The 26,121-nt window shown below is 44.7% G+C and overlaps 1 protein-coding gene across 1 annotated transcript; it reads right to left on the bottom strand.

Annotated features, from left to right (window-relative positions):
* Positions 1-24,696, bottom strand: PRPF6 (pre-mRNA processing factor 6). The gene is made up of 21 exons (XM_064673972.1): positions 24,530-24,696; positions 23,464-23,632; positions 22,004-22,122; positions 21,428-21,506; positions 20,612-20,788; positions 19,636-19,791; positions 19,089-19,183; positions 18,204-18,360; positions 17,831-17,993; positions 14,920-15,038; positions 14,034-14,252; positions 12,617-12,739; positions 11,651-11,772; positions 10,385-10,523; positions 9,097-9,216; positions 7,688-7,864; positions 6,760-6,893; positions 6,300-6,391; positions 4,165-4,279; positions 2,027-2,153; positions 1-1,259 (listed from the first exon to the last, which is right to left on the bottom strand). Exons 1-21 carry the CDS (start codon positions 24,598-24,600, stop codon positions 1,107-1,109), a joined length of 2,826 nt encoding a protein of 941 aa, XP_064530042.1. The 5' UTR covers positions 24,601-24,696; the 3' UTR covers positions 1-1,106.
* Between the last annotated feature and the right edge of the window lie 1,425 nt (positions 24,697-26,121).

Here is a 26,121-nt window from a genome sequence, read left to right as displayed (position 1 = left end):
GAAACAAAAAAAACAAGCTGTATTTTATACATATTTTCCAACAATAAGGGAGTTTCTCCTCCAACTAAATACATGGGATAACACACATCCACAGACCCAGATACTGCTGCTATATCCTCACGTGTAAGACAGTACAGCTTCTCATTCTATGATCACAAGAAAGTCAGGGGTTTGGGGTAGAAATAGTACAGATCACAAGTGTAGAAAATTGAAGACAGCGTATAAAGGGTCCCAAACACAAAGCTTTCCCTCTAATGAGTTCGCTTTTTTCCATCTGCACTTGAAGAGAGCCATCTCCCACCCCTCAACCACAGGCTGTGCAACAGCTCACAGTCTCCCAACGACTCTAAATAAAGGTTCTTCCTTCAAAGGGCTTTCAAGGATTGCTGGATTTTGCCTTGTTACTTTAAAACTGTGCTTAATGAACTCAGACACCTAAAAGAATAAGGTTTATCATTTACATTTAAAAATTGAGGAAAAGTTGTCTAAAAATATGCTTTCGAATATGACAAAATGCTCCAGCTGCTCAGTTTGGAGGAACATCTCAGAGCTGTGTGGCAGCTTGTCAGCAGAGGAGACCAAACTAAACCAGCTAAAGAAGAGGAACCAGCCCAGACCTTTCCTGGTGCTGCTGGGCTGGTCCCCAAACTCCACTCATCTCCTTCAAGAACACTCAATGTATTCCAACAGAAACAATCCAGATCTGCTGACAAGGAACCAGCCTCAGATGGGCCAAACACTAAAGGGGGACAGGGAACACATGCCAGGGCCGAGAGCAGAGGGACTGCCACGTACCAGAATCCATACAAGCACTAATTAAAGCTTGTGTTTGCAGGGGGGAAATCAGGAATCAACATGGAATTGCCAACAGAGGCTCACAAGACTGCTTGTGTCTCCTACGTGACACCAGCAACAATGCTCTGATGTGCTGCAGAAGCTGATGGCCATGCTGAGGAAAGAAGGAAGGAGCTGTTCCTTCTGGGAGAAAGCTCCTTCGTATCGTCACCCATCTCCTGTTCTCCAAAATCTGTGCTCCTGTGAGGACCAACGCACCACAAGCAGGGAAGTCCTACAGAGTCCACTGAGGCAGCTGGGGCCAGCACACTCTAGAAGGTATTTTTAAGCTTGGCTGCCACAAGCACGAGAATCTCTCCAATCTTTTTCTGCCAATTCTCTATGTCCTTGGAGACATCACACCAGAGCTCTCCGTGGCGAGGTTCGGCGTTCTCACAGCGCTTCCTCACCTCTTCTTGTTGTTCCTACAGGGAAGAGAAACGATGGTTTGTCCTGGTTTGTTCTAGCACAGAACCAGAAATTTAACAGCCCTCCTGATTCAAATACTCTTCCAAAGCTTACTGTGAGGTTTGGGGTCTGTTATTTTCAAAGGCAATATGGAAGCCCCAGTCAAAATTCAGAAGCAGCAACTCTCCTGCCTGGCTGAACAAACTGGCCAAGTTACAGCCGAGCAAGTTTTGGCTACAGCAGAGAAACTGCAGCAGAAACTTCCTGTGCGTTACCGCCTGCAGGAGCTCTGTCAAGTGAGAGGTCTCTCTGAAGTCAGAAGATAAACACCCCCATCATTTCAGGAATATCAGGCAGTAAAAACTGCCGTAAGAGATCAGAACAGGCTGTTCCTCTGGCTGTGCTCACATGCAACCTGCACTTGACACTTGGGAGAAACAGCACCAGTTACACAAACCCAGCATCACAATTCCAGCACAATCTCCTCCGAGCAAGGCTGTGTTTTACAGGAGGAAGATTGATTTCAGAGATTTTTGCACGAGCCAGCACAACTGCGGAGAGCAAAGCAGTCTGAAAGACAGCTCAGCTACTGACAGCACCTTTTAAAAGCCACCACACAGGCCTGTTCATGCTCATTCATGACCAGGCGTGACAGCCAGCCTCACCTGTGACCACGCAGGCAGCAGTAGCATGCTCAGCCCAGCACCACAGCAATACCAGGGCTGGGCAACCCACATCAGCCAGGGATTGCTGCTGCCTTGCCTGTTCCCAGGCACACACTCACCTCTGTGCCATGCTGGAGCTCAAATTTGTAAAAGAATGCCCAGGCATCCCCCAGGTCCGAGTCGATCTTCACTGTCCGGTGGAACCACTCTCTGGCCTTGGTTATTTTACGCTCACTCCAGAAAAGCCTGTTGGGAAAAGCAAAAGGGAGTTGACAAATAGCCTCACTTTAGAGGAAGATGCCAACCCACAAGCACTCCAACCTAAAGGCTCTATGAGTATTCCAATTTTTTGCTCTCTCCATAAGGAAACAGCAGATTTTTAGGCATCTGCAGGCCATCCTGCCACTGAGAAGCGATGAGAGGACTGAAAAGAACAACCAGCACTTCCTCTTCACTGCCCAGCAGTGAGGCAGAATAACTTAGAGGATAACTTAGCCCCGGGCAGAGACAGACTCTCCTGAGAGGGGAAGCATTACTGAGCTCAACCTTTCCTAACTCAATGGCTTTAATTCTGCTGTTCCAGATTTTGTGAGGAAAAAGACAGGATCGCATGCCTACATCTATTCCCACTCCTCCAATTTCTTAGCATTTCAAGTCAGTTTTAGCATCTAACAATTAAATAACTTCTGAAAGCTGGTAATTGCATGCTGTGTGGTCACACGCTCACACCCACACAGCCTGCTCCAGTGGAGCAGACCTGTCTTGCCAGCCCCACTTTCCAAGGAAAGACGAGCATAGAGCTTCTGCACTCAAACCCCAGCCTGGCACCTGCCCTACTGCTACCATTTCATCCAGGCACTGGGTGAACACTGAAATTTCTCCCCAGTATTGGAACCAGCTGAATCTCTTGGTTTCACTCCTTTGCATTAAAGAGTTCATTTGAGCTATAAGGTCTTTATCAAATCAGCCAGCCCTCATAAAGAGCTTAGCCAGTCATAAAATTATACAGCTTATGTGATTGTTTTTAAGCCCTATAATACTCTTGATTGTTCCGTGTTAAATAAACTGTCATTTAAAAGAGCACGAACAATGATAGCAGAGGCTTAACACCTGCAAGTAGTGGCCATTTTCAGCAATATATTTACCAAAAGTTTTTCACACATGTGTGACACTCTGTACCTACAGGCAAGTCGTGATGGGAGGTGGAAGCTGTTTATGTTGGGATTAGCTGTTAAACTGCCTGAGGTTGCACCAGAAGGGGCCTGGGAGCAGTTTCCATAAAGCAAAAGTTAACATTTTTCTCACTTGCTGCTAAAGCTGAACAAGTCAGCTGTCAGGATCTGGCAGAACCCAGTGTTGCAGTCACTGGAGTGTATCCTACAGTTTTCTTTGGCTTATAAAATAGAGTTGTGAAAGAATTGGGCAACTTTGAGCAAAATGCCTCCTGCTTAACCTCTTCCGCTTTTCACAAAGAGAGAAAAGTTAAGTTTGTTCCCATCACGGCTGCTGTAGAGCTGTTCACACATCAGAGCAGGAAGGATACGGCAAGAGTCAATTCTGATAGTGGGTTTTCATCACTGGAAGCCTCACAACTCAATCTAGACAAGAAGACAAATCCTAGTAGATCATTTTCCCATTTCAGAGAAGCAAACTACAGAATGGCTGGTGGTTTGAATTCTGGGAAGGGCCACAACTGAAGAACACTGACATGGCAGAAATTCAGGAGCAGCACAGAATCTAGCTCAGAATTAAAAAAAAAAAAAAAACAACCACCTGACAGAATCTAGGATAGAGAGAAAAGATGAAAAATACACAGTCAGCCACATAAAACTTGAAAAATAACCAGTAAAAAAAATGTCCTTATTTTCATAAATACTTCAATCACATCCTAAACCACTTAATTAAGCCTAGTTCACCTGACAGCACAATGAAATCCCTTTCAAGGGACAGAAAGAAAGCAGTCTGCAGGGTGCCAATACCCTGCACTGGCAAAGGGCTCTGTGTGAGTGTATTATTGTCTGTGCCAGTCCCAGACCCACCAGAAGAGCCCGAGGGCAGGGCTGACATCCCCCGCTTGGAATCAAGGGAGAGATTTGCACAGTTACTAGGAGACAGCTCGAGAGCTGCTCCTTGCTTTGGGACTTATTAGAGCTGCTGCAGCCAGGATCACATGGCTGTGCTGGAGTGCAGTGATTCATCCTGGATGCAGGCACACACAGACATGGATATTTTTACTGCATCAAGCAGAGGAACTCACTTGGCCACAGCCAACAGGACATGTGGGTCATGTTCACACTTCTTGAGAGCATCCACACTCTTGGTCTTTCGTTGCGGTCGCGCTTCAAGGAAAATTGCCTCTGACCACAGGATTCCTTAATCAAATCAAGTAGGAAGATTGTTTAGTGTTAGAGATTAACCCTCCCCACTCTGCCATCAGTGCTCTCTAACACAAGCAGCACTATGGCCCCCACCCCGGTGGTTATCCACCCCCAACCTCATCCCAGATCCCTCTTTCCACGAAGACCCTTCACTCAGTACTCTGAATTTTTAGCTCCTGCATGCACAATGCTGGACCTTCAGCTCTGAAGGCCTCAGTGCCATAATTCCTGCAGCTCCAGCACTGCCTAACCCAGAGCTCAGGCTTTTCATTGAGTGAAAAGTGTGAGACGCTGCAAACTCTGGAACAGGAAGGGCAAACCTGTGTTTCCAAAGGGAAAGGTATCCATCTGCCTGAACAGGAAACTGAAGTGGCAGAAGTCCCAAAAGGTGCAAAGTACAGTTTGGGAGTAGTTTCAAGGATGCTGGACAGCACTACAGTCTTATTGATGCTGGCTCTGCACACACTGATGAAGGACAGAGTATGTCCAGGAAAGGTGGGTTTAATCCCTAGCTCCTGTCACTCCCAAAAGCAAGGAAGGAAATATGCTCAGGGGAGCATGAAATCTGCAGTTTCTCATGTCAGCCAGCCACACCTGATCACTTCAAAGCAAAGCCTGAGAGCTGGTGTCTGCCAGGACTCTTTCAAAGTGCTCTCGCTTCCCATAAACGGCACCACGGGAACACACGTGAGCTTTGATGACCGCAGTGACAGACTGGAGGGGAACTCTCCTCTTCTTGCTCTTTATATATAGGATCACAAACACCACTACATTTCAGTTTTACTCTTTGTACAGCCTGTCCACATCAGCCATAAGCCATGAGGAATCAATTCAGCAATCAATGGACACAAACCTCTGGTTTACATGTCTGCAGGTGGCCAATGAGCCAACTCCTGCAGGCTTCAATTCTCTTGTTGAGGTTTAAGATAAAGTTGGAAGCAATTTTTTTAAACAAAAACTGAGATCCTGCTGCCCATTTCCATAGCAACAGGCAAGATCTGTAAAAGAGCCTGCAGTGGCAAACACTCATTAAGCATTAGGTCATTCACAAAACAAAGCAGGGTTTGGGTGGTGCTTTGGTGACCCACTCGCATGGAGAGCAGCTTGCAGTGAGTTTATCATGTCATAAAAGTCACTTAATTCCCTATTATTTCACTGGGATTAGGCAGCCATCAATTAAACACCTTTCAAAACCCAGCCTGAAGGCAAGCTAAGCCAGCTTGCCCTGCAGTAAGTTACTACAATTTGTAGTTATGTGACATCTCCCCAAAGGTGTCAACATGTTTAAATAATTAAGTCTTCCTGCAATTCTCCCCCAAAACAGGGAAACATTCGGCACTTTCTCCTCCCATCCCAAAAGGCAAATGTTTCCACTGCTGGTTAGAACCAACTGACTTACATTATATGACCTATTAGCCTTTTCTTACATGAGCTAAAATAATCAAAACCCAGGACTGAACGTTTATGGTACATGATCCCCTAATTATGACTACAACTGAAATTTGCTGCCACCACAAGTTATTAAACTCACAGTGGTGCAACCAGCATGGGCAAATCGGCAACTGGGAATCTCCTAAGGCCAGCTGTACTCCCAGGAGACAGGGAAAACACCATTCCTTTTCCACTGAACTTCCTAACTACAAACACTCAAGTGTCTTTCTTTAATTTTAAACCTTGGCAGACTTCTACCAGCTTCAGAGAAAAACTAGCCCCTATCCAAAGATGCTTTCACAGGAGACCTGGGGACAAACTGTGGACCACAGATGTAATAATACACTGGATACTGCAGAAAAAATGGAACAACACAACCTGTGACCCCTCTGGTGTGAGACAGCACAAAGCAAGTGTGATTACTCACAAAACCCCTCAACATTTCCTTTGCAGAAGGGTGGCTGACACCTCTCTGAAACACTATATTTTGAGACCTGGCCAGAAAGGACATCTCAGGAAAAGATGTATCTCTGTCAACTGGGCAAAACAACCATGTTTAAGGTAGAAATGAGATCCAGCTCACCCGAATTGGGGCACTCTTGCAATGCCTTGGCCATCAGAGTGTTTGCAATGTTCTTCAGCCCAGCTCGGTACTCCAATCGCACAGACTCCAACCTGGGAGGGAAGAGACTCTGATGATATTTATGACAACATATTCACTAGGGAGAAACAAACTGTGAGTCACTGGAAACTGCAAACATCTGCCCATATTCCGAATAAGTGTAGGTGACTGACATCTTCCCATTCCTCTCCCATCTAAAAATAAATGTGACTTTTATTCTATAATGGCTCAGATCAAAAACAATCTGAAAAGGGGACTGTAACAGAAAAGAAATAGCCCTGGGTTTGCAAGCTTTGTGCACTACAACTATCAGTAAAGAATAAAACTTCCAGGCTCAAATGGCTGAGCAGATGTGAAATAGCTGGCCTGGAGACTGCATTAAATTTTTAGCCCAAATTCAGTTAATCTCCACACAACTCACCAGAGATCTGGATTTTTTGGATTCTTCAGGCGAGACTTTTCCAAGATGGCTCTTGCTCTAGTCAGCTGCCCAACTTTCTCCTCCAGCCTGGACAGCAGAAGCCACAGGGGTATGGAATGGGGGCATTTCTTCAGCTGTTTAAAAAAAAAGTATGGTAATAGGTAGATTTGAAAAGAATATTATCACCCTTATAGCAAAGAAATTCCCTCTCTACATCCTCCTGGAGAGTTTAGAAGAAGAGAGACAAAGTTGTCACTCAAATTTCTCCAATTAGTCTTACAGCACAGAAGTCAAGTTTATCTTGTATCCAAAACAATTGGGTCAACATTAAGCCTCACTGAGCTATCCCAGCAGCAGGAGAAAGAACACACCTCCCTTAAATCTGTGCTTCTGGAGAGAGAGGGCTCTCACACATCCTCAAACCACAGCAGAGTGTGCAGGAAGTAATTAAAATATCAACTCTGGCAGAAACCTGTGTCCAAATTACTTTGATGGTTGTCTGACTTTGAGCATTCATATCCAAGGACACCAATTACCATTTAAAAGAGACAGGAGTGCTCTGCAGGTCACCTCCTTTCACTGTGTGTATCTAAGAGCAGGTGAGGAGGATTTTCTTTTAAGACTTCTGCTTTTAGTCTTTACAGGTCTTAGAGAATTACTGTGCAATGCCTTTTTTTTCCTTTTTTCCTACCTGAGAGGACTCAGACATACAGCAAACTCAAGCAAGAAAGTGAATTTTGCACATGGATAATGGATAAGAGAAATTCTTGCTGCTTATTTCAAGGTCCTAATTTTTATGGGTTTTTTACTATTTTAACCAATGACAGAAAGAACAGAAATCATCTCTTTGGCTCCCCATTTGGATTCAAAGACAGACATGTCTCCACACCAGAAGCACAAAGCAAACCTGCAGTAATATCCATCTTACCCCTTGATTATAAGCCTCCCGTGCTTTCTCTACCAGCTCTTTTTGTTCCTCAATTTGTCCTTTCATCATCCACAGTTTGGGGAAGTCCTCATAGTGCTTCAGGGCTTCCTCACACAGCTCCTGGGCTGCAGCAATGTTCCCAAGCACCCATTCCAACTTCACAGACTTCATGAAGACCTGGGAGCAAACCAGAGCTGTTTACCACCAGCAGCCACTGAAAAAACCATTAGTCTGTCAAAGCAGTAGGTTCCCACTTTCATACATTCATTAGAATGTTATTGATTAGCTACAGTTTGAAGTAAAATAAAAATAAAAATATCAGGGTTAAATAATAGTGGGAACAGATAAGAAAGAGAAAGGTAAATGCAAAAATTAAAGGAGTTGGAACAGTATGATCAACATTTGCATAGAGCTGGCATTTGCAACATCACAGAATCATCACAGAATCATAGAATGGTTTGGGTTGAAAGAATAATATTTGTACAAAGAGCACAACCAATTAACAAATTTGAGCCTGATTTATCAGTACAGTCTGATCTCAGATCCAAGCTACCAAAACCACGTATTCCTACTTATGGCTTCAGGCTGTAACTGTTGTCCTGCTCATTACAAACTGGTACATCTATTTTTCTGGCCCCCAAAGCCTTCCTTTTGGCTGTGCAGGGAAGTCACAGCTGTGAGAAATGCATTATAGGCTCAAGGCTCTCTCACTACTCTTTGATCCCTGTCCTTCCCATTCACAAACTGCCCCCAGCATGACCTTGCAAGAGAGGCATGAAGTCTGAGACCAGAGCTTCTACCCCAGCTGCAGAAGCTCCCTGGCTGACAAGAGCAAAAGAGGACAGTTTAAAAGATCTAGGATGAAGCACCAACTGAGGGAGAGGAAGAGAGGACAAAGATCAAACTAATTTTTCTTTTACTTGGACAAGTTAAAATGCTTTTGTATGAAGAGCTGAAAATCGACAAAGTTTATCATACCAGAGGTAACTGGAGATAAACACAAGAGTGTAGGTTTAAACACCAAACCACCCCAGAGCTGACTTTAGTACAAGCATAAGTGAGTCTTCTGTGAAAGTATTTTCTCTCTCTTTTTTCCCAAGAGTGCTTTTATGCAACACAATCATTATACAAACAGCTGTAAACTGGGAATTTCCTGACTTTTGCCATTTGTGTAAAAAACAAATTGAAACCCTTCACTTTATCCTAGCCCTTTTTTCCCATCATGCCACGACAGTGTGTTGCAATCCGCCGGAGAAGCGCTCAGCGAAGCGGCCGCACGGCCCAAAAGGCAATGGCAGGGAGCCACATGGTCAATCCTTAAGGCCACAGAACTGAAGGAACTCCTCCTTCCGTCCCAAATCCCCCGTGGCCAAGTGGCCTGAGCTTCTCCACCCTCCCCATGTCCTTACCCTTGCTGTGGGGGCACTGCTGCGAGCTTTTGCCAGCAGCCTCCTCGCTCTTTCATACTCATTGTTCTCCGACTCGAGCTTCACGGCAGCGAGCCAGATCTCCTCGCTGTTGGGGTTGGCCTGCAAGAACACAAAATGACAGACAAATGCACACAGTGAATCAACAGCAGATTTAATCCTTCGTTTGATCCAGATTAAAATTGAAATCAGAGCTTTGTCAATCCACAGTAGGATTTTTTAATTTATTTTTTTTTTTCAGTTCAAGCTCCTCCCAGTCTTCTTTGACCTTTGAAGTTTATAGAAATTCTCCAAAACAGATGGGCAACACAAAGATGTATGCCAGTTTGGAAGCTGGATGCTTCTCAGTTGTTGAAAAGAATTAATGCTTGATCTTCTGAACTTCCAGTTTAAACACTGAAAACATCACAGGGTCTGCCACAATGAGACCCTCATTTTATTACCCCAAGCAAAAAAAAAATGCAGCTTGAATTCCCCACTGAGGTCTGTGAAAGCTCCTCCAATAAAAGTCATTTCAGTGGCATCCATGTCAAGAACTTTTCAGGATGGTAACAAAGAGCACCAAGACCAAATTCAGGAACTAAATATCTTTTACCTTCCATCTCAAGACCTGTCATTTTTTTTTGCTATCTCTTAGATTCTAAGCCTAACTCTCCGTATTAGAACTACTCTGCCTATCTTTCTTACAGCATTGAGTAGACAATTCCCTTCATTTTGCATTGGATTAGTGGGTTTGGTCTAAACCAAAAGTAATACAGTGACCTCATTAATTAGGGCAGACCCCAACCCTTTCCCTGAGGTGACCCAAGAGAAGGGGATTCTGATCCATGAGTGGGGTTGGTGGGAGCCATGGTAGTAAAACTAATGGTTTGCAAACTCATATAATCGTGAAATGGCGTGGGTTGAAAGAGACCTTGAAGATCATCTCATGCCAACCCCTCTGCCATGGGCAGGGATGCCACTCACTAGGTCAGGTTGCTCAGAGCTCCCATCCAACCTGGCCTTCAACACCTCCAGGAATGGGGCAGCCACAGCTTCTCTGGGCAACCTGTTCCAACTCAGAACCTGGTGTGGTACTACTGAAAGAGTAAGAACACAGTCTTCCAGCTTGCTGCTATTTTACAGGAGAACATTTTGTCACACAAACAAAGAACAGCGGAAGTCTCCACCATTTTGAAAGGCAGCAGGAATCAGGTGTTGACAGAAAAAGCCTCCTCTGTATTCTTTACCTGTCACACTTAACACCATCTGACACATCTAACAGACTCACCTGGAAAGCCAGGGCCAAAATGCTTCTGGCTGCTGGCACATCTCCCGCCAGCCACTTGGATTTGGCTCCCATGAGCCACAGCACTTCTGCTTTGGGACAGTGAGCAACAGCTCTCTGCAAAAGAGCCTCCAAGGATTCCCTGAGACAAGAAAGAGCAAGTTACAATCCCTCCAGGTACTGCCAAAGGCGAGATCTTGCACACCAATTCCACTATCACTCAATGTTATAAATATTGTTGCAAAGTCCAAAGCTGTAAACCTTGATAAGTTGTTTCATAACAAGGAAAGGGTGGGGTCTTTTTTCACAAGGGTTCTGAAATCAGCACTCCACAAACGGCTCATTGTTCAGACACCTTTGCCTAACAGTCTGTGGAAAGAGCCCTCACAGAAACTGCTCCTTTCTCTTGGAAAGAGCCATTCTGTTTAACAAACCTTAGTAGAAACTGAGACAGGAAGTTTTTCAGAGTTATTAGATGAAGCTGGCCTGATCTTACTGAATTTATTTTTTTCTCCTCTGGAAAATATACTTTACAGGTAGAACATGGGGCTTAAAAGCCAGCCACCACTGGGAAACATGGGAGAACAACATCAAAAGCAAAGGTGTGTTTGTTCCCAACTAAAAAAAGGCTTGAATGAGGCAGAATTCAGCATCTGCAGTCACTTTCACACTACAGCCTTGTTAGCTTTAATAAGGATGATTCCACATGTATAAGTGGCCTACTGCAGAGATTGTTTGCTTTCTTCTAAACTTTGGGCAGAAAGCTTCAGACATGTAAAGCTTTATGAATAAACTTTGAAAAGAGCCTGAGCTGTGACAGTGTAACATCAATCTTAATTCAGGATGTGATACACATTCACAGTGTGTTTAATCAGAAAATGCCAGAGATGCTTGGACAACTTCAGCAATGAAGCAGTTTATCTATGAAAATTAAATAAAACACATTTTAGGTGATTTGTATCCCCATACTTTTCCAGAAAAGCCTTCTCAAAGATGACTGTTCCTACCTTGCCTATTCAGAGCTATTTTTACCAAGTAATCCCTATTGCCAAAAACCATTTTATGACTTCATAAAACCTAATGATGCTCTGAGCACAACAATAACAAAGAAGGTCAGACACGCAAACAACATCAGCAAGTTTCCACCAGCTGCACTAATTCGTGCAAGACAGCACTTCAGGGATCATCTTGTTGCCTCCCTTCCTCCCCTGCCTCTCACCCTGTCACAAGGATGAACCCCTCCACACAGGGATTATGCAGCACACGTACCTGGTTCCATGGTTCTTCTCAAAGTAAGCTGCTCGCAGCCACACACTCTTCTTGCTAGGGAAAACTTGCAAGGCATAAGCATAAATTGCTCGGGCACACTCCAGGGCATTATGAGCAACACACTAAAGGAAAACAGATCAGAACTAAGTCAGCTTAGGGGTGCAGTGGAATCGAGAGCAAGAAGGAATTACACATGCATAATTCAACACAGAACTCACTAACTCGGTGTAATCCATGAATTGGGGCATTATAGAGAACAGAACACCTACTATCAGCTTTTTAAAAGGAAGCAGGGAAGGAATTTCCGAGCATCCCTCTACAGAGCACAAGTATCCCTGGCCTTTCAGTGGGACTGACACACACAGGCCAGCTTGAAACATTAGTAAGGCATTGGAAAGGCACTTCATGTTTGCACTTCATTTTGTTATTTCACAGGCAAAACCCTAAGCACGACAGAATGTGCCCCCCACTGCTCGGAGCCCAATTCAAGGCCAGTGAAGTTGGACATTTCTCATGCTGAAATATGATTTAGTTTTTAGCACATGTTCAAACTATTCCCCTAAAGCAAAGAAAGCCTGGTAAAAGTTTTACCCACTCCCAGTCTTACATTAACTCTTGAGCTACAATGTTTAGGCCTCAATCTCAGCTCCCAGTTCCTTTACTGAGACCTCAGTCTCTGTTGATGTCAGACACCCATAACAGAAATCCACACCAAAACCAGTAAACAATCTATCTGAATGTCAACTTTTTGGTTAGTAAAAATTCAAATCTGAATAAAGCTCTATAATCCAATAATTTCCTGAGGCACAAAGTGGCTAAAGGCAGGCAGGTGGTGTGGGAATCACATCCACTTTCACTGGAAAAGCCATTTCCCACGGTCCAGTTCAATTTCCTCTAATTAAAAAACACAAAACCCACAACAAAACAGACAAAAGCAACAAAAACCAGCATCCCAGCTGGACATACACTGTCTGCGTCTTCCATCCAGGTATGTTTCCGATCTTCTTCCTCAATCCCGATCCCGATCACAGCTCGCATGATTGCCTGGCACGTGGCCACACTCCCAGCTTTATCACATTCCTCAGCATCCTAGAAACAAGAGTAAAACCCTGCTCAGCATAAGAAGTTAAATTCTGCAGTGGCAACTCCTCAGTTGCAAACACGGAGACATCGTGGGTCGGGGCCACAGCACAAATATCTTATTACTCAAACACATCTGGACACTAACTAGGAGCCTGCACCCACGAGGAAGGTGCTGGAGTTGTACACAGAGTCATTCAGAAGTTGGTTAAGAAACAGAATACATCAACTACACCACTGAAAAGGAATAAGTGTGACAATGTGTGACCTTTCCAGCCCCAAAAGTCTCTTCTTACAGCTCCACAACCCTGCACTGAGCCAAGCAGGGACCTGGCCAATAAAAGAGTGCAAAAATTTCACAAGGAAGTATTTTAACATCAAAACTACTGACCTTCTTGCAGCTTTGAGATAACTGTTAAGCTTCAATATGGACTAAGCAGTGAGTGAATTTAAATGAATACCCCCTCAGTCAGTGTCAAATCAAAGGTGCAAAGACTCTCTCAACAGAGCATGTATGAGAAAGTGGAGTTTCCTGACATACAAAGCTTTCAGAAAGCCAAGCATGTCTTGCTTAAACTTGTTGGAAAGACCTCTGATCAGATAACAGAAATGGAACAGTTCTAGTACTGAGAAGGAACTCGAGAAGACAACGATGTGCTGGTGGTTTTTTTTAGAGAGAAGTTGAAATTAACCTTTATTTTACTGCTGTAAAGAAAGTTAGAATTCTTCTAATAATATTATTATCAATGCTCTTAAGCAGTGTGCCAAGAAGATTTTGCTGCCTTGACCCACTCTAAGTGATCTTAGTAGGAAACTTCTTTAAAGACTTAAGCTCAAGGACATAGGAGAAAAGAGGTTCAGTACAGGACTACGACAGTATTTCCTACGTGCTGCAAATGTAGCATTTGTATTGACTTCTCACAACACTATCTGACAAAGACTTCTGGGGCAAACAAATACCTTTTAAGCCAAAAGAGACATATGCAAAAGATACCTAAATCCTTTACTGGAGGCTTTAAGCCTCTGTTCTACTTAAGGCAGCAGCTGCTTCAACTTGAAGCTGCTTATCTTCCAAGACAGAAGTAAACCAGACATTTTTCAACAAAACACATATGGTGTTACTCCAGGGTATCACTTATGGCCTTGACCCTACACAGCTTCCCAGTCTCATCTCTTGTATCTTCACAGGGAACTCCACTGATAAGTCAGGTGCAAAACCACTCTGCCCCACAACACCCACCATCAGCAGCCTTCAAAACAGAACCTGAAGGGCTCCCATGGGCCTTCAAGACCAAGCACATACCTGTATCCACTGCTCTCTGTTGATTTCCACACCATTAGCCCTAAGAGATGTGATGGCTCTGTCAATGATTTTCTCCACCATCTGGGTGTTTCCATTGGCTTCCTCCAGTTTGGCAGCAGTAATCCAGATGTGACGATCCGTCGGAATATTCTCCCGGGCTTTGTTAAGGACTTTACGAGCGTTCTCATATGTCTCCAGTCTTGCCAGCGCGAGCCACAGCTGCAGAGCAACAAAACATGTACTTGAGATGAGAACAAGGAGATGACAAGGCTGCCGTATGGCAGCGTCAGCCCACAGAGATAAGCAGCTTCACGCTGTTTGCTACTGGTTGGCAACGATCCTCAAGTACTACAAGCAGGCTGCGGAATACCAATGGAGGACAGTAGAAACAGGCTACTGCTGCTCTTAAAGCTCAGTCCTGATAACCTCTAGATGTCATCTCCAACTGCTGGGCTGCTGTGCTCCTATATTCTGTTCACATCACCTCTCAAACAGCTGAATTTAACACCCTGGTTCAACATTTCAGAAACGAGCAACTTTTAGATTCCCCAGGCTACGTGTTCGCGTGTTTTCGCAACTGTCGAGGCACCACACACGAATGTGAACATGGCTCAGTGCCTACAGCAGGCACAGCTGTGCATTGCCTTGACTAACCTAACAATTACACAGGAAAATGAGCCATGTAATGACCACCAGACAATTAACTCTGGAGAAAAAAAGCACAGTCCACTACTCATCACATCCTTCCCGCTGCGGCGTGAAGCGTGTGGTAGAAAACCTTGTGTGGAGAAACACTGCACCTCATCCCGCCTTTCGTTTGCAAAGCTCTACTGCCAGCCCCAAGTGGTGTGTAGGGGGTTCTTTATTTCACTTTTTTTAAACTCACTTCAACACTGGTTGGACAGCACTCCACAGCCCGGCTCAGCATGATCCTGGCATCCTCAGGCTCCTCCAGCTCCACGGCTGCTTTCCACAAACGCACTGAATTTGGAACATGCTCAAGGGCTAGAGAGGCAAAACAATTATGTCAGTCACGATAAAGTAGTTTATCAAAGAGAGCTGTATTTTTTAAAGATGATATACTAAAGGATTTGTCCTATTGCAGATGAAATTTCCTGAAAGAGAGAAGGGAAGGAACTTTGCTTATATTGGCTCTTGCTTCCACAATGAGAATTTAAAAAACAGAAAATAAAACACTTAATCATTTTAATTGGAAACAGGTTTTGGAAAGCCAAGGGCTTTTTCGCTGCATAAGCTTTAATTGCATCCTCCTCAGTAAAACACCTGGCTGAACAAAGCCTCCAGCTCCAGCAAATGAGCATATGAGGATCTTCAAAATCAGGCAGCTTAACATGCTGGCTCTGCCTCTATAAAAAAGGAGCACCTTCAACACTAAGTGACATCACAACCTCATTTCTTAGATGTTGAAATTGTCCCCTCACAATTTAGTTTTTCTGTAGGCATCTCCTGGCAGCTTAATGGACCCCAGCTCAGGTTCCTGCAGCAAAAATAAAACAGGGATGCATAAAAACTAAGAGGTATTGCTGACACTAACACCCTAAGCCATGAGTACAAAGTGTGCTTCCAGTAATCCAATATGGACTTCATCTAATTAGGATTCTTTGAGGCTTCCTTAATCTTGTCCAAGAGTTAGCTACTGCTGGTAGAACTGCACTCTCTGCAGCCTGTCCTGCATATGCTGTCTGAGACATTAAACAACAACTTCACTCAGCCCACCCCTTTCCACCCTCATATCTTAAAGAGAGATTGAGAAATCAAATGGGTTTTTTAGCCTTTTGTCACTACAGTTTGCACCCCAGACCAGTGGTATCAGCTGCATTGCAGCATTAGTTTCCCTGCTTCCATGGTGACTGTACACAAGCGTGCCATAGCAACAGAGGGCTGAGCACATCCTCCTTCAATAAAGCACAGTCACAGGGACACAAAAACGGGTGGGAAAAGGCATCTAAATCTACTTTGAAACTAGCTGGGCTCCTAGGCAAGGCTGTTCCTTGAAGCATTGCTGCAAAGGCAGAGGCACACTGCTGAGCCTCAGCTCAGAGCAGATCCCAGCTCTATACAAACAGATTTACAAGCAGTGTGCACCGAGGATTCGGGCATTAACCATTTGTCTCAGAGTCTGCAGCAGCGGGAGATTTTCCTGAAGAAGTTAAGTAAATAATGTCAGCTTCCAAGAGCTGAAAGCATCACTCTGCAGGACAGAAAATGTTTTCATAAATACAGCATTCGATTTTTAGACCTCAAGATGCATTTGAACCACTCAGCTTGCAGGCTCCCCGGTCAGACTGAGGCTTTAAAAACTCCAGAGGTTCTGCTGGATGGCAGGAATGCACAGAGCCAGTAGAAAGGAGAAACGTGTTATGAAAGGTCACACTTCAGTGACATTATCTGGCAGTCAGGCCTATTTGTTTTAGAAGAAATAATGGGTTATACTGCCACTTATTTAAGGCTGAATATACAAACAGCTCCAAGCACCATATTACTGATGTTCCCTAGGCAGCAGAAGAGCACTGTGAAGCTGTTAACAAGCAGAAACTGGGAAGAGAATGATAAATCCTGTTCCATTCCACTAACAGCTTTTAGCAGAGATGAAGTAGGTGGCTCCAAAAACTGAAGCAAGATGTTTTTCTCCTTGCAAATACCATGTCTGAAGCAAAGCTCGGTACTTAGTGGGCAAGTCACTGCTCTCACACAAGATTCTCCCATACCTCAGCTGGACTCACAGGTCTATTTCTGCTCCTGTAAAAGTGTTTTTCTGTCAGCACCTATGATTGTTCCTGAGAAGGACACACAGTGTCAGAGGAGTGGCACTTCACAGCACATTGCACTGCTGAGCCAATGGAAATTCAGGAAGATACTGAACAGTCAATATCTGAACTCTTGCAACTTCAAACCCAGGAACCTTGAAGTACCTTTAGTCCACATGTAGTAAGATGTCATTTCACCAGAGGTGTCCAGTTGATTCCTTTGAAACCAAGCCATTCAACACTGACTACTTCACAATGATTTAGTGAATGCATTAAATCCAGACCCTTTTCCCTGTCTAGATTAAAGTCAGGAGATGCAATTGATACAATTCAATAGTCAAGAAAGATCTAATCCCTATTGATACGAGCTACTTCAAGTAATTAAAGAACTCATACTATAAACCCGTGAGGAAGATACGGGTTCAGGACAAAATAAACTGCTGTTAAAAGAATTCTATGAAAGAAGAAAACCTCCAAGTGCAATGCAAGAGAAGATGTAAGGTTTCAGGTAAGCACCACAGAGAAAGGCTGTTACTCAGGAACACAGAACAAAGCCCCCAGACCACCAGGCTCAGCAATACAAGAACCCCAAGGCCTCTAAAGCTCATCCAGCAGGAACCACTGTGGTCTCTAACAGGCTACAAGCAAGTTGGAACTCATAGTCCATATCTTTTCCAAAAAGTATTACAAGGTGACAGCTAAAATACCCTTTTTTCCCCTAGAGCATCGTTTCTTAATTGCTTTCATCTACTTCTCTAAGTTTGATCAAGCTGGAATTGGTTTTGCTGCGTGAAATGTCATTTTGGAACTATTCAGTAACAACAGCTTTTTGCTGAAGGATGTTTTACAACCCTCTGCTCTAACTCAATAGCAGGAAGTTCCACCATTAAGGCACACATTAGCAACTGTATTTCCCCCAAGGAAGCAAGAAAAGCACTTAAACTTATGGACACATCTTGAACAACTTACAATGCAATACAAACAGTGCAGTGCTCAGGCTTCATTCCCTGACCCCGCAGGAGCTCTCACCTTTCCTAAGGACACGTTTCTTGGCACGGATATCTGTCTCCAGCTCTGCTGCTCTGATATAGATCCGGACAGACTGTGGAAGGTGGCGGACAGCCTGGGCCACAACAGCCTTGGCTGTATCCCCAGGCTGAAGCCGAGCAGCTTCTAACCAAACATCTTCACTCTGTCAGGAAAAACCACCAATCTTCCTTTACATCAGAACAAGAATATAAAATCAGAGCTTCTGGCTAAATAGGTGTTTTGTAACACTGCAGACAGCGAAGCTGTGTCAGACACAGCCTGAATCAAGCTTAACAGAGGTTCTGCTGCTCATTAACCACAACCTTTTCATACTATCCTGCCAGGAACAGCAGGGAAGCAAAGCGATTCTGACCTTGGGGCACATCTCTGTTCCTTTCATGATGAGGTTTCGAGCCACCTGGAGTTTGCCAGTGACCTCCTCCAGCCGGGCCGATGCTATCCAGGCTGGTGGGTGATGAGGATTGGTCTCTCGGACAGATTTCAGGAGCAAACGGGCTTTCTTGATATCACTAAAGGAGGAGGAAAGACAGGCAGGAAAATCTTCAGCACACCATCAAATAATTCTCCTGAACCAGTAAGTGCTTTCCAGCCAGTTCTTCACAGCCACGCTCATACGCACAGTAACTGTGACCTCAAATGTTTCCACACTGGTGACACAAACTACATTCTACCAAAACAAGCTTACAGACACACATTAACACAGAGAGATCAGTGACAACCAGTTAAGTACTTAAACAAGATTTTTGGGAATTACAGCTGGGCACTTGCAGTCGGAAGCTGATGAGCCCAAGTGTTGATGTAAGTCAAGAATTAAGATCAGCGTTTGCACATATCGCTTTGACTTAAATGGCAATTCTTTATGAAACACGTGTCAAACTTCAGGTTAAAGAGGTTTTCAGAGGTTGTCAATCAAGCCTAAATTAGGCAGCACACAGGTACAATTAACCAGGTTATTTCCTGACTGGCAGGCAGCCACACACTGCCATTATTCTGGCATGGAAACAGGGACAGAATGGAAACAATCCCCACAATTGATGCATCCAGGTCAGATGCTAAACACCTCAGCTTAAAGACTATACCAGATCTCATGTTAAAAGAATTCATCCTCAAAAACTCACCTGGTATCTCTTACAAATTAAATGCCAGCTGAAAGCACCCGCTCAGATAGATTCCCATTTATATGCAGGATCACTGCCACTACTAAGAGGATAAATCTGTTAATCCTTCTTAAACTTACTTGATATCTCCTCCGTGCGTGGGAATCATCGAATTCAAGTCTGTCAAATATCCTTTTGGATCCACTACAGTCTGGCCACTCACAGAGTCCGACACCTGGCAAAGTCAAGTCAGAGCTGCTGAAATGACCACTCACAGCCCCACACACTAAACACTGAAAAGCCCTTCTTTTTAGTATAAACCACATTTAGATGGGAAATGAAAAAAACAGAATTCAGCAATTTAAGAGTAATATTTTTCAGCAGCTTGTCCTGCATCCCTATACAGGACAGAGGAGATGCTTCCTTGGTAACACCACCTGTGCTGTTTGCTTTAAGTCCACCTCTGGTATAACCAGGCAGTATGTTCTCCCATAATGACCAAGAATTCCAGGGACAAACTGTTATTTCTAAGGAAATTCTATTTGTGTTGAAGGCATGAGATTTGGGGAGAAGACATACAAAATTATTTCACAGGTCAGCTGTTCTTGGGTCTTCTAAAACCAGGGCTTAAATAGCAGCACAACATCAATCCCAGCTATACCAGATCCTACCTTCCCACATCCTTACCTGGCTTAGCCTCATATCCATCAAGGTGTTTCTGGCTTGGCCAATCTTCCTCATATCCAGTTCACCTGTCCCAGGTGTCATTAAGCCTGGTGTCATTCCTCCTGGGTATGGAGTATTCAGACCCCCTGGATATGGAGTATTCAATCCTCCAAATTGCTAAAAACAAGAGTGAGAAATTCATTCCTAAAACATCTTTGAGATTTCAAAAATAATTCAGGCTATTGACTGATCTGCTCTTCCCCAACAGCTGCAGGACAGAGATGCCAAATCCACACAAGTAGTTCTGAAATCGCTTCCCTGGATCACAAAACATTTCTCATATAGGATTTGCAAATCTGTAGGTAATTACTCAAGTTTAGTCAAGTCAGTGAAATAAGCAACAAGAAATTGAAAAATTCAAGCACGGGCATCTAAACCTGGCACGTTTAAATAAGAATATCCCACGGACACCAGGGAACCAGTCCAGGGCCAGTCAGCTGCTCCTGTAACTCTATGACCACAGGAGCAACGTGCTAAATTACTTAATTTTCAAGTAATTCAATTATTTTGCACAGCAAATAATTTTTGACACAACTGCTCCAGGGGTGAGCAAACCATTAGGTGAAACCAAACTTTATTTTCTGTTCCATTTTTGCAAGATGTTGATGTAACAGAAACAGATGCTGGTTATGCTCACCAAAACTCCCTATCACCATTTTACATCCAGAGGAAAAGAAAATGAACACTTTGTTTTAAACATTTCATTTTTAGCCCCAAAATTAGGCTCTTCCTGCTTATCCTCACATTTTCTCTGGCAATGAGTGTGCACTGAAAGGCTCCAGCAAGCACAGGAGTTTAACATCCAGAATTCCTTTGACAGACTCACAAACCGCACCAAGTTTTTTGGTCAAGTGGCTTTTTTTTCCAACTCCCAGTTTAACCCTCATCTCTAACTTAAAGTCTGACCATGGCTGCCTCAGGTTTGCTGTGTACTCACTGTCTGACGTGGGTCCACAGTAGTGTGATTCTCCCCTGACTGTAAATGCTTTGCAAAGAAGCTGTCAGGGACAGGAGTCAGCTTCTCATAACGGGGATTCCTCTGACGCTTGTTCCTGGCATCTCCAACCTCTGGAATACTCAGCCACTCCTCTTCTGTAACCTCTGCTAATTTCCGCTGTTCAAACAGGAGTTGTCGTCAGTATTTGCTGTAGAAATTTCTTTTTAACTGCTCTAACTCCTTAATAGATTTATATTCTTGAAATAACTCAAGATCAATTAAAGACTTAAAGGTCAGATTTTTTTCTAATCCAATGTACAAAAGAATTAGATGCCTTTAATTAGAATTTGGTTTTAGTCCAGACCGAGATTCCAAATCAATTTTGTTATTAAATTCAGTGCTACAAGCATTCAGATTAATCCTAATGCCTGCAGCATTGAATGGTTTATTACTAATCATCAGACAGCAGCTTAAACAATACATTTTATTTAAAAGCAGATTTAGAGGCAGGAGATCCTGCTCAGTGACTCCTCCAATGCCAAGAAGTTATTAGTCCCCCAAAAACAGAAGTGTAACATCTTCAATAAAGCACAAAACAAAAGCCTACTATCAAAATTTGCAGGAATTTCACTACCTTGTGTATCCACAAGAACAGGATGGATTCCAACACAAATTAATTCTAGTCTGGAGAATAACAAAGTACTTGTTTGCCAACACACAAGATCTGAGCAAAGAAACACACATACACACAAAGGAACATAGAGCCACCTCTCACATCTCATAAAAAGTCCCATTTCAGACATTTCTTGTCCTTACTTTCAAGTCTGAGAACTGCTGCTGAATTTTGGGTCGTTCCATACGGTATTTCTCTATTTCCTCTTTTTCTCGTTGTTCCCTTAGGAAAAGGAGAACTGAGGTTATGCTCAAAGTAACACTTGGCAAGTCTTTAATCAAAGTGCTGCTAATACAGAAAAATGTGTTTGATCAGAGTTAAGGTATAAAAAGGGCATTTTTTCCAAGCTGTGATTATCAACATTATGACAGATGCCTTATCAAATCAGACAATCTTAAAGTGTAAAAACAAACATCTCCAATCAAGGGAACTTCAGTCTTTAATCTCCTCTTACCTGTAGACCAGGTAGTGAGTTTTACAAGTAACACCCACTGTTTACAAGGCATTACAGGACTCTTTTAACAATGTCCAGTGCACTGTGCAGCTCATGACGTGTCAAAACCAGTCAGTCAGCATCTCCCCACACCATCTTAATGAACTACAGAGACTTAATTAACTACAGCGAAGTAACTCAACCACATCCTTTCTCAAAGCAGCTGGTGCAAAATAGCCTTAATTAACCAGAAAACACCTCATCCCAGTGCTGTAGCTCATCCTACCTTCTCTCCTTCCTGCGTTCATCCATCCTCTTATCCAAAGCTGCATAAATAGCATCTGCTTCCTCATCATCTTTTTCATAGGGACCACTTGAGAACAGGCTCCCAGCATAGCCATTGAACTGTGAATTTGGAGAGAAAAAGAGAGAGAGAGAGAGAAACCAGGAAAAAAAGGCATTTTAAAGCTCCTGTTATGTTCCTGCTACTGCCCACCAGTCGCCCAGAGCACCGGAACTGCACGAGCAGGCTATTTCTGACAACATTGCATCAGACTAACACAGCCCTAAATAAAAGCAGCTTTCTTCTACCACCCCAAGTGTTTATTCTCCCACACCATTTGAAACAAAACTGCTTAAAAATTGCCTCTCTTTCAAAATTGCTACTCTTTCAAAACAGCTTCTCCTTCAAAATTGCTTCTATTAAGCAATAAATGAGATCCCAGGATAGAAAAGCCATTTTCTTCCATTAACCACTTTTTCTTTCTAAACCAGCGAAAGCAAACAGAAAGAATATCACAGCATTCAACTAAGCAAAGAGGGATCTAAACACAGGAAGACTACACAGGCCACATAAGGACAAATACACGTCACAGAATCCTTTAGGTTGAAAAGGACCCCCGAGATCATCAAAGTCCAACCCTGTCAAGGCATAAAAGCCTAGATTTCAAAAAATACATCACCTAAAATACTTAAACTAATTTTTATTTATGGGCCTTTTCCCAAGATTCTCAGGGCTCTGTATAGATAATTAAAATCTGTAAAGATAATACGATTAATAAAATAAATGTAAATTACACAGAAAATTAATATAATATATATCAATTACATATCTATTTTATATATAAAATAAATAATTGTATAAATTATATAGAAAATTTTTATCTGTATAGATAATTAAATAAAATAAATGTAAATTATACAGAAAATTAATATAATATATAAAAAATATATATTACATATAAAATATATAATTGTATAAAATATATAGAAAATTTTTATCTGTATAGATAATTAAAAATCTGTATGGATTAGATTAATAAAATAAATATAATATATATAAAATATAATATACATAATATATTATGTTATATTACATAGTATATATTTATATGTAAGTTAAATATTTTATATATATTATGTGTTTATTTATATATAATATATGTATTATAGATTTTATATATATATCATACATAATATATATAGTTCTATAAACTATATAGAAAATTATCTATCTGTATAGATAATTAGACCCCAATACATGGAGCAAGGCCACAACAAAACCCTGTAAGCACCACAACACTGTGTGCACTGTTAGGTCTCAATAAATCCATAAGAAAAAAAGGAAATGCTGGCTGCAAACTACAGGAAATTCTGGCCTTGGAGGCTCAGCCAAGGGCAGGGAGCTCAGGGGACTCCTCTTGCACTTGGGGAAAAACACGGGCAGGCTGATGCAGAGCTCGTCACCTCATCGTAGTTGGTGTCGTTCAGGTCCTCATCGTCATCATCAGCAGTCTGGTTCTTCTTCATCTGGTCCCCCACCGTCCTCTTCCCGGGCGGCGCGTGCCGGTCGTCCACGGGGTCGTTGGCATCGCGGGCAGGGCCAATGTCGGAGCGGGTGGTGAAACCCGTGGCTCTGGGGGGACAAACCAGCGGCTGCTCAGCTCATTGCAACCCCAGCCTGTCACAGCCTGGAACAGGCAAGGGAGAACATCGCTCCTTCATGAGAACGGCGTCGGCCACTCGCCGTGCCCACAAAGTCTGCGGGGAAAAATGTCCTTAGGATCATGGAGCGGTTCGGGTTGGAAAGGACCTCAAAGCTCACCCCCTGCCATGGGCAGGGACACCTTCCACTAGACCAGGTTGCTCCAAGCCCAGTTCAACCCAGCCTTGGACACTTCCAGGGATGGGGCAGCCACAGCTCCTCTGGGCAACCTTTTACAGGGAGAACTTCATCCACAAGGACTCTGCAGCCACCTGGCTCACTGCTCTGCCATCCTGCACCCAGACGAGGCTTCCCTCCTAAGCTGTGTTAAACACAGTGAGCAGCTGGCCCTGCAGGCTGCCAGGCACTACAGGAGGGTCTGGGTGCAGGGATGGGGCCACTGGGGCTCCTCTGAAACCCCACACTCGCCTGGCAGCAGCTCCCAGGCACAGCCGGCAGGACCTCCCCAGATGAGGGCACAAACAAATCGGGGGACACAAACACAACTCACCCCCACCAAAGGACACCCCAGCCCCACCAAAGGCGGCCCCAGCCCCCATCAAACCCTCCTCAATGCTCCCTGCACAGACACCCCCCGTTTGATAGTGTCTCAGAGGGCCCCACGGGCACAGAATAGGGAGGGACACAAACCCTTCCCAGTAGCGGCCTTTGGAGCACCCGGGGCCTCATCCCCGGGGCCGGGCTCGCTTTTAAACACAAACCCGCCCAGCTAAAGAGGGGACGGGCGGGGAAGGGACGAGGACACCCAGACAGGCGTCGGGGGACCGGGTCGGGGAAGGCCCAGGCCGGGCCCGGGCGGCGTCTCACCCGCGGCCCAGCCCCGGCACGTAGCCCAGGGGCGCGGGCATGCCCAGGAACGGCTTCTTCTTCTTGTTCATGGTGCCGGTGCCGGTGCCGGTGGCGACGAGGTGGGAGCGGAACGGGGCCGATGGAGGCGACCGGGAGGCGGCGGCGGTGGCGGCGGAAACGGCAGCGAGAGCAGACGGGGCCGCCGGCGAGGGCAGAGCGGCACTTCCGCTCCCGCCGAGGAGCAGCGCGCCCCCTGGCGCCCCGGCGGTCCCGAGCCTTGGTGAGGATGGTGGGAATGTTGCGGGATGGGAATGATGGGGATGGTGGAGATGGGGATGATAAGGATGGGGATATTGGGAATTATGGGAATGATGGGGGTAGGAATGATAAGGATGGGGATGTGAATCATGGGGATGGTGGAGACGGGGATGATAAGGATGGGGATATTGGGAAAGGTGGACATTAGGATGGTGTGGATGGGAACGGTGTGTATGAAGGTGATGAAGGTGATGGGAATGATGGGGCTGAGGATGGGGATGCTGAAGCTATGCTATCGTGGAACTTGTGAGCTTCGCTTCCCCCCTCCCTCTGCTTCCCTCCCACTAATGATTCCCAAGAAAAATTTTCTCTGGGAGCACGAGCAGGTTTTCTGCTCATTCCTTCACCAGCCTGGAGTCTCTCACCCTCATCTTTGCTGTGTGGTGACAGCAGGGATGGCAGTGCCAAGGGACCGAGGGTCCAGCCCCTTGGGGTGCATGGATTGACCACCTCTGCTCATCCATCTTTCCAAGGGACCTGAGCCTGTCCCAGGAGCTTCTGCCTTGGTTTCCCCAGATAGAGCACTGGGCAGGTTTCTCCTGCCCGCCCACAGCTGGTGCCAGGATTAATTATCTGCCACCTGAAAAGTCTCCAGGTGACCCTGAAACCATGCCCATGACAGAGAGGCAGAAGCTCCTTGTCCCTCGGGAGAGGCTCAGGGTCACAGACCACAGGGGCAAGGGCAGCAAGAGGGGTGTGAACGGGCTGTTTTGGGAACTGTCCCACAGCCCCCTCCCAGCACAGCCCTGCCTCCCACTGCCAGTCCCTGCCAGGTCTCGGAGCAGAAACCAGCTGCGGGGAAGATAAATAGCCCCATTTTGCATGCTAATGGCATCCCAGCCCCCAGCCGCTTCCCATCAATCTATTTTTGGGTTTTGCTGGAGAGAAAAAAAAAATAAAATCCCTTTTGCCAAACTGTTGGGGTGGCAGAGGGAGAGGGAGGCTGCAGCATCCCAGCTCTCCTGGCTGGGCACCCTGGAGTGAGGGCAGAGCCCACGGGAACGTCCTCAGCACCAGGGAGGGGTGTGGGGCCCCCAGACCCCACAGCCTGTCCCAGCAAGACCATCTTCCTCTCGATACCCAGAGCTGCATCCCTGCTCCAGCACATCCTGTGCCGTGGAGCACCAGAGGGTCTTCCCTGTGGGCTGGATGGGGGAAATTTGGGAGTTTTCAGGGCAAATTGGTCCCCCCCCCATCCTTCCAGAGGATGGAGGACAAACATAAGCCCATCAGGGACCTCCTTGACCCACGGAAGTATGGGGAGAGCAGGGAAGTGCCCAATTCCCTGGCAG

The sequence above is a fragment of the Pseudopipra pipra genome, chromosome 17 (assembly GCF_036250125.1).
Source record: "Pseudopipra pipra isolate bDixPip1 chromosome 17, bDixPip1.hap1, whole genome shotgun sequence".
Classification (NCBI taxonomy): Eukaryota; Metazoa; Chordata; class Aves; order Passeriformes; family Pipridae; genus Pseudopipra; species Pseudopipra pipra.
This window is presented reverse-complemented; position numbering and strand designations above follow the sequence as displayed.

Coding starts and splice junctions, on each gene's coding strand:
- PRPF6 (XM_064673972.1), bottom strand. CDS start 24,600: ATGAACAAGAAGAAGAAGCCGTTCCTGGGCATGCCCGCGCCCCTGGGC. Junction 21,507..22,003: donor GAACGCAGGAAGGAGAGAAG/GTAGGATGAGCT, acceptor CCTTTTCCTAAG/GGAACAACGAGAAAAAGAGG. Junction 1,260..2,026: donor AGCTCCAGCATGGCACAGAG/GTGAGTGTGTGC, acceptor TCTTCCCTGTAG/GAACAACAAGAAGAGGTGAG.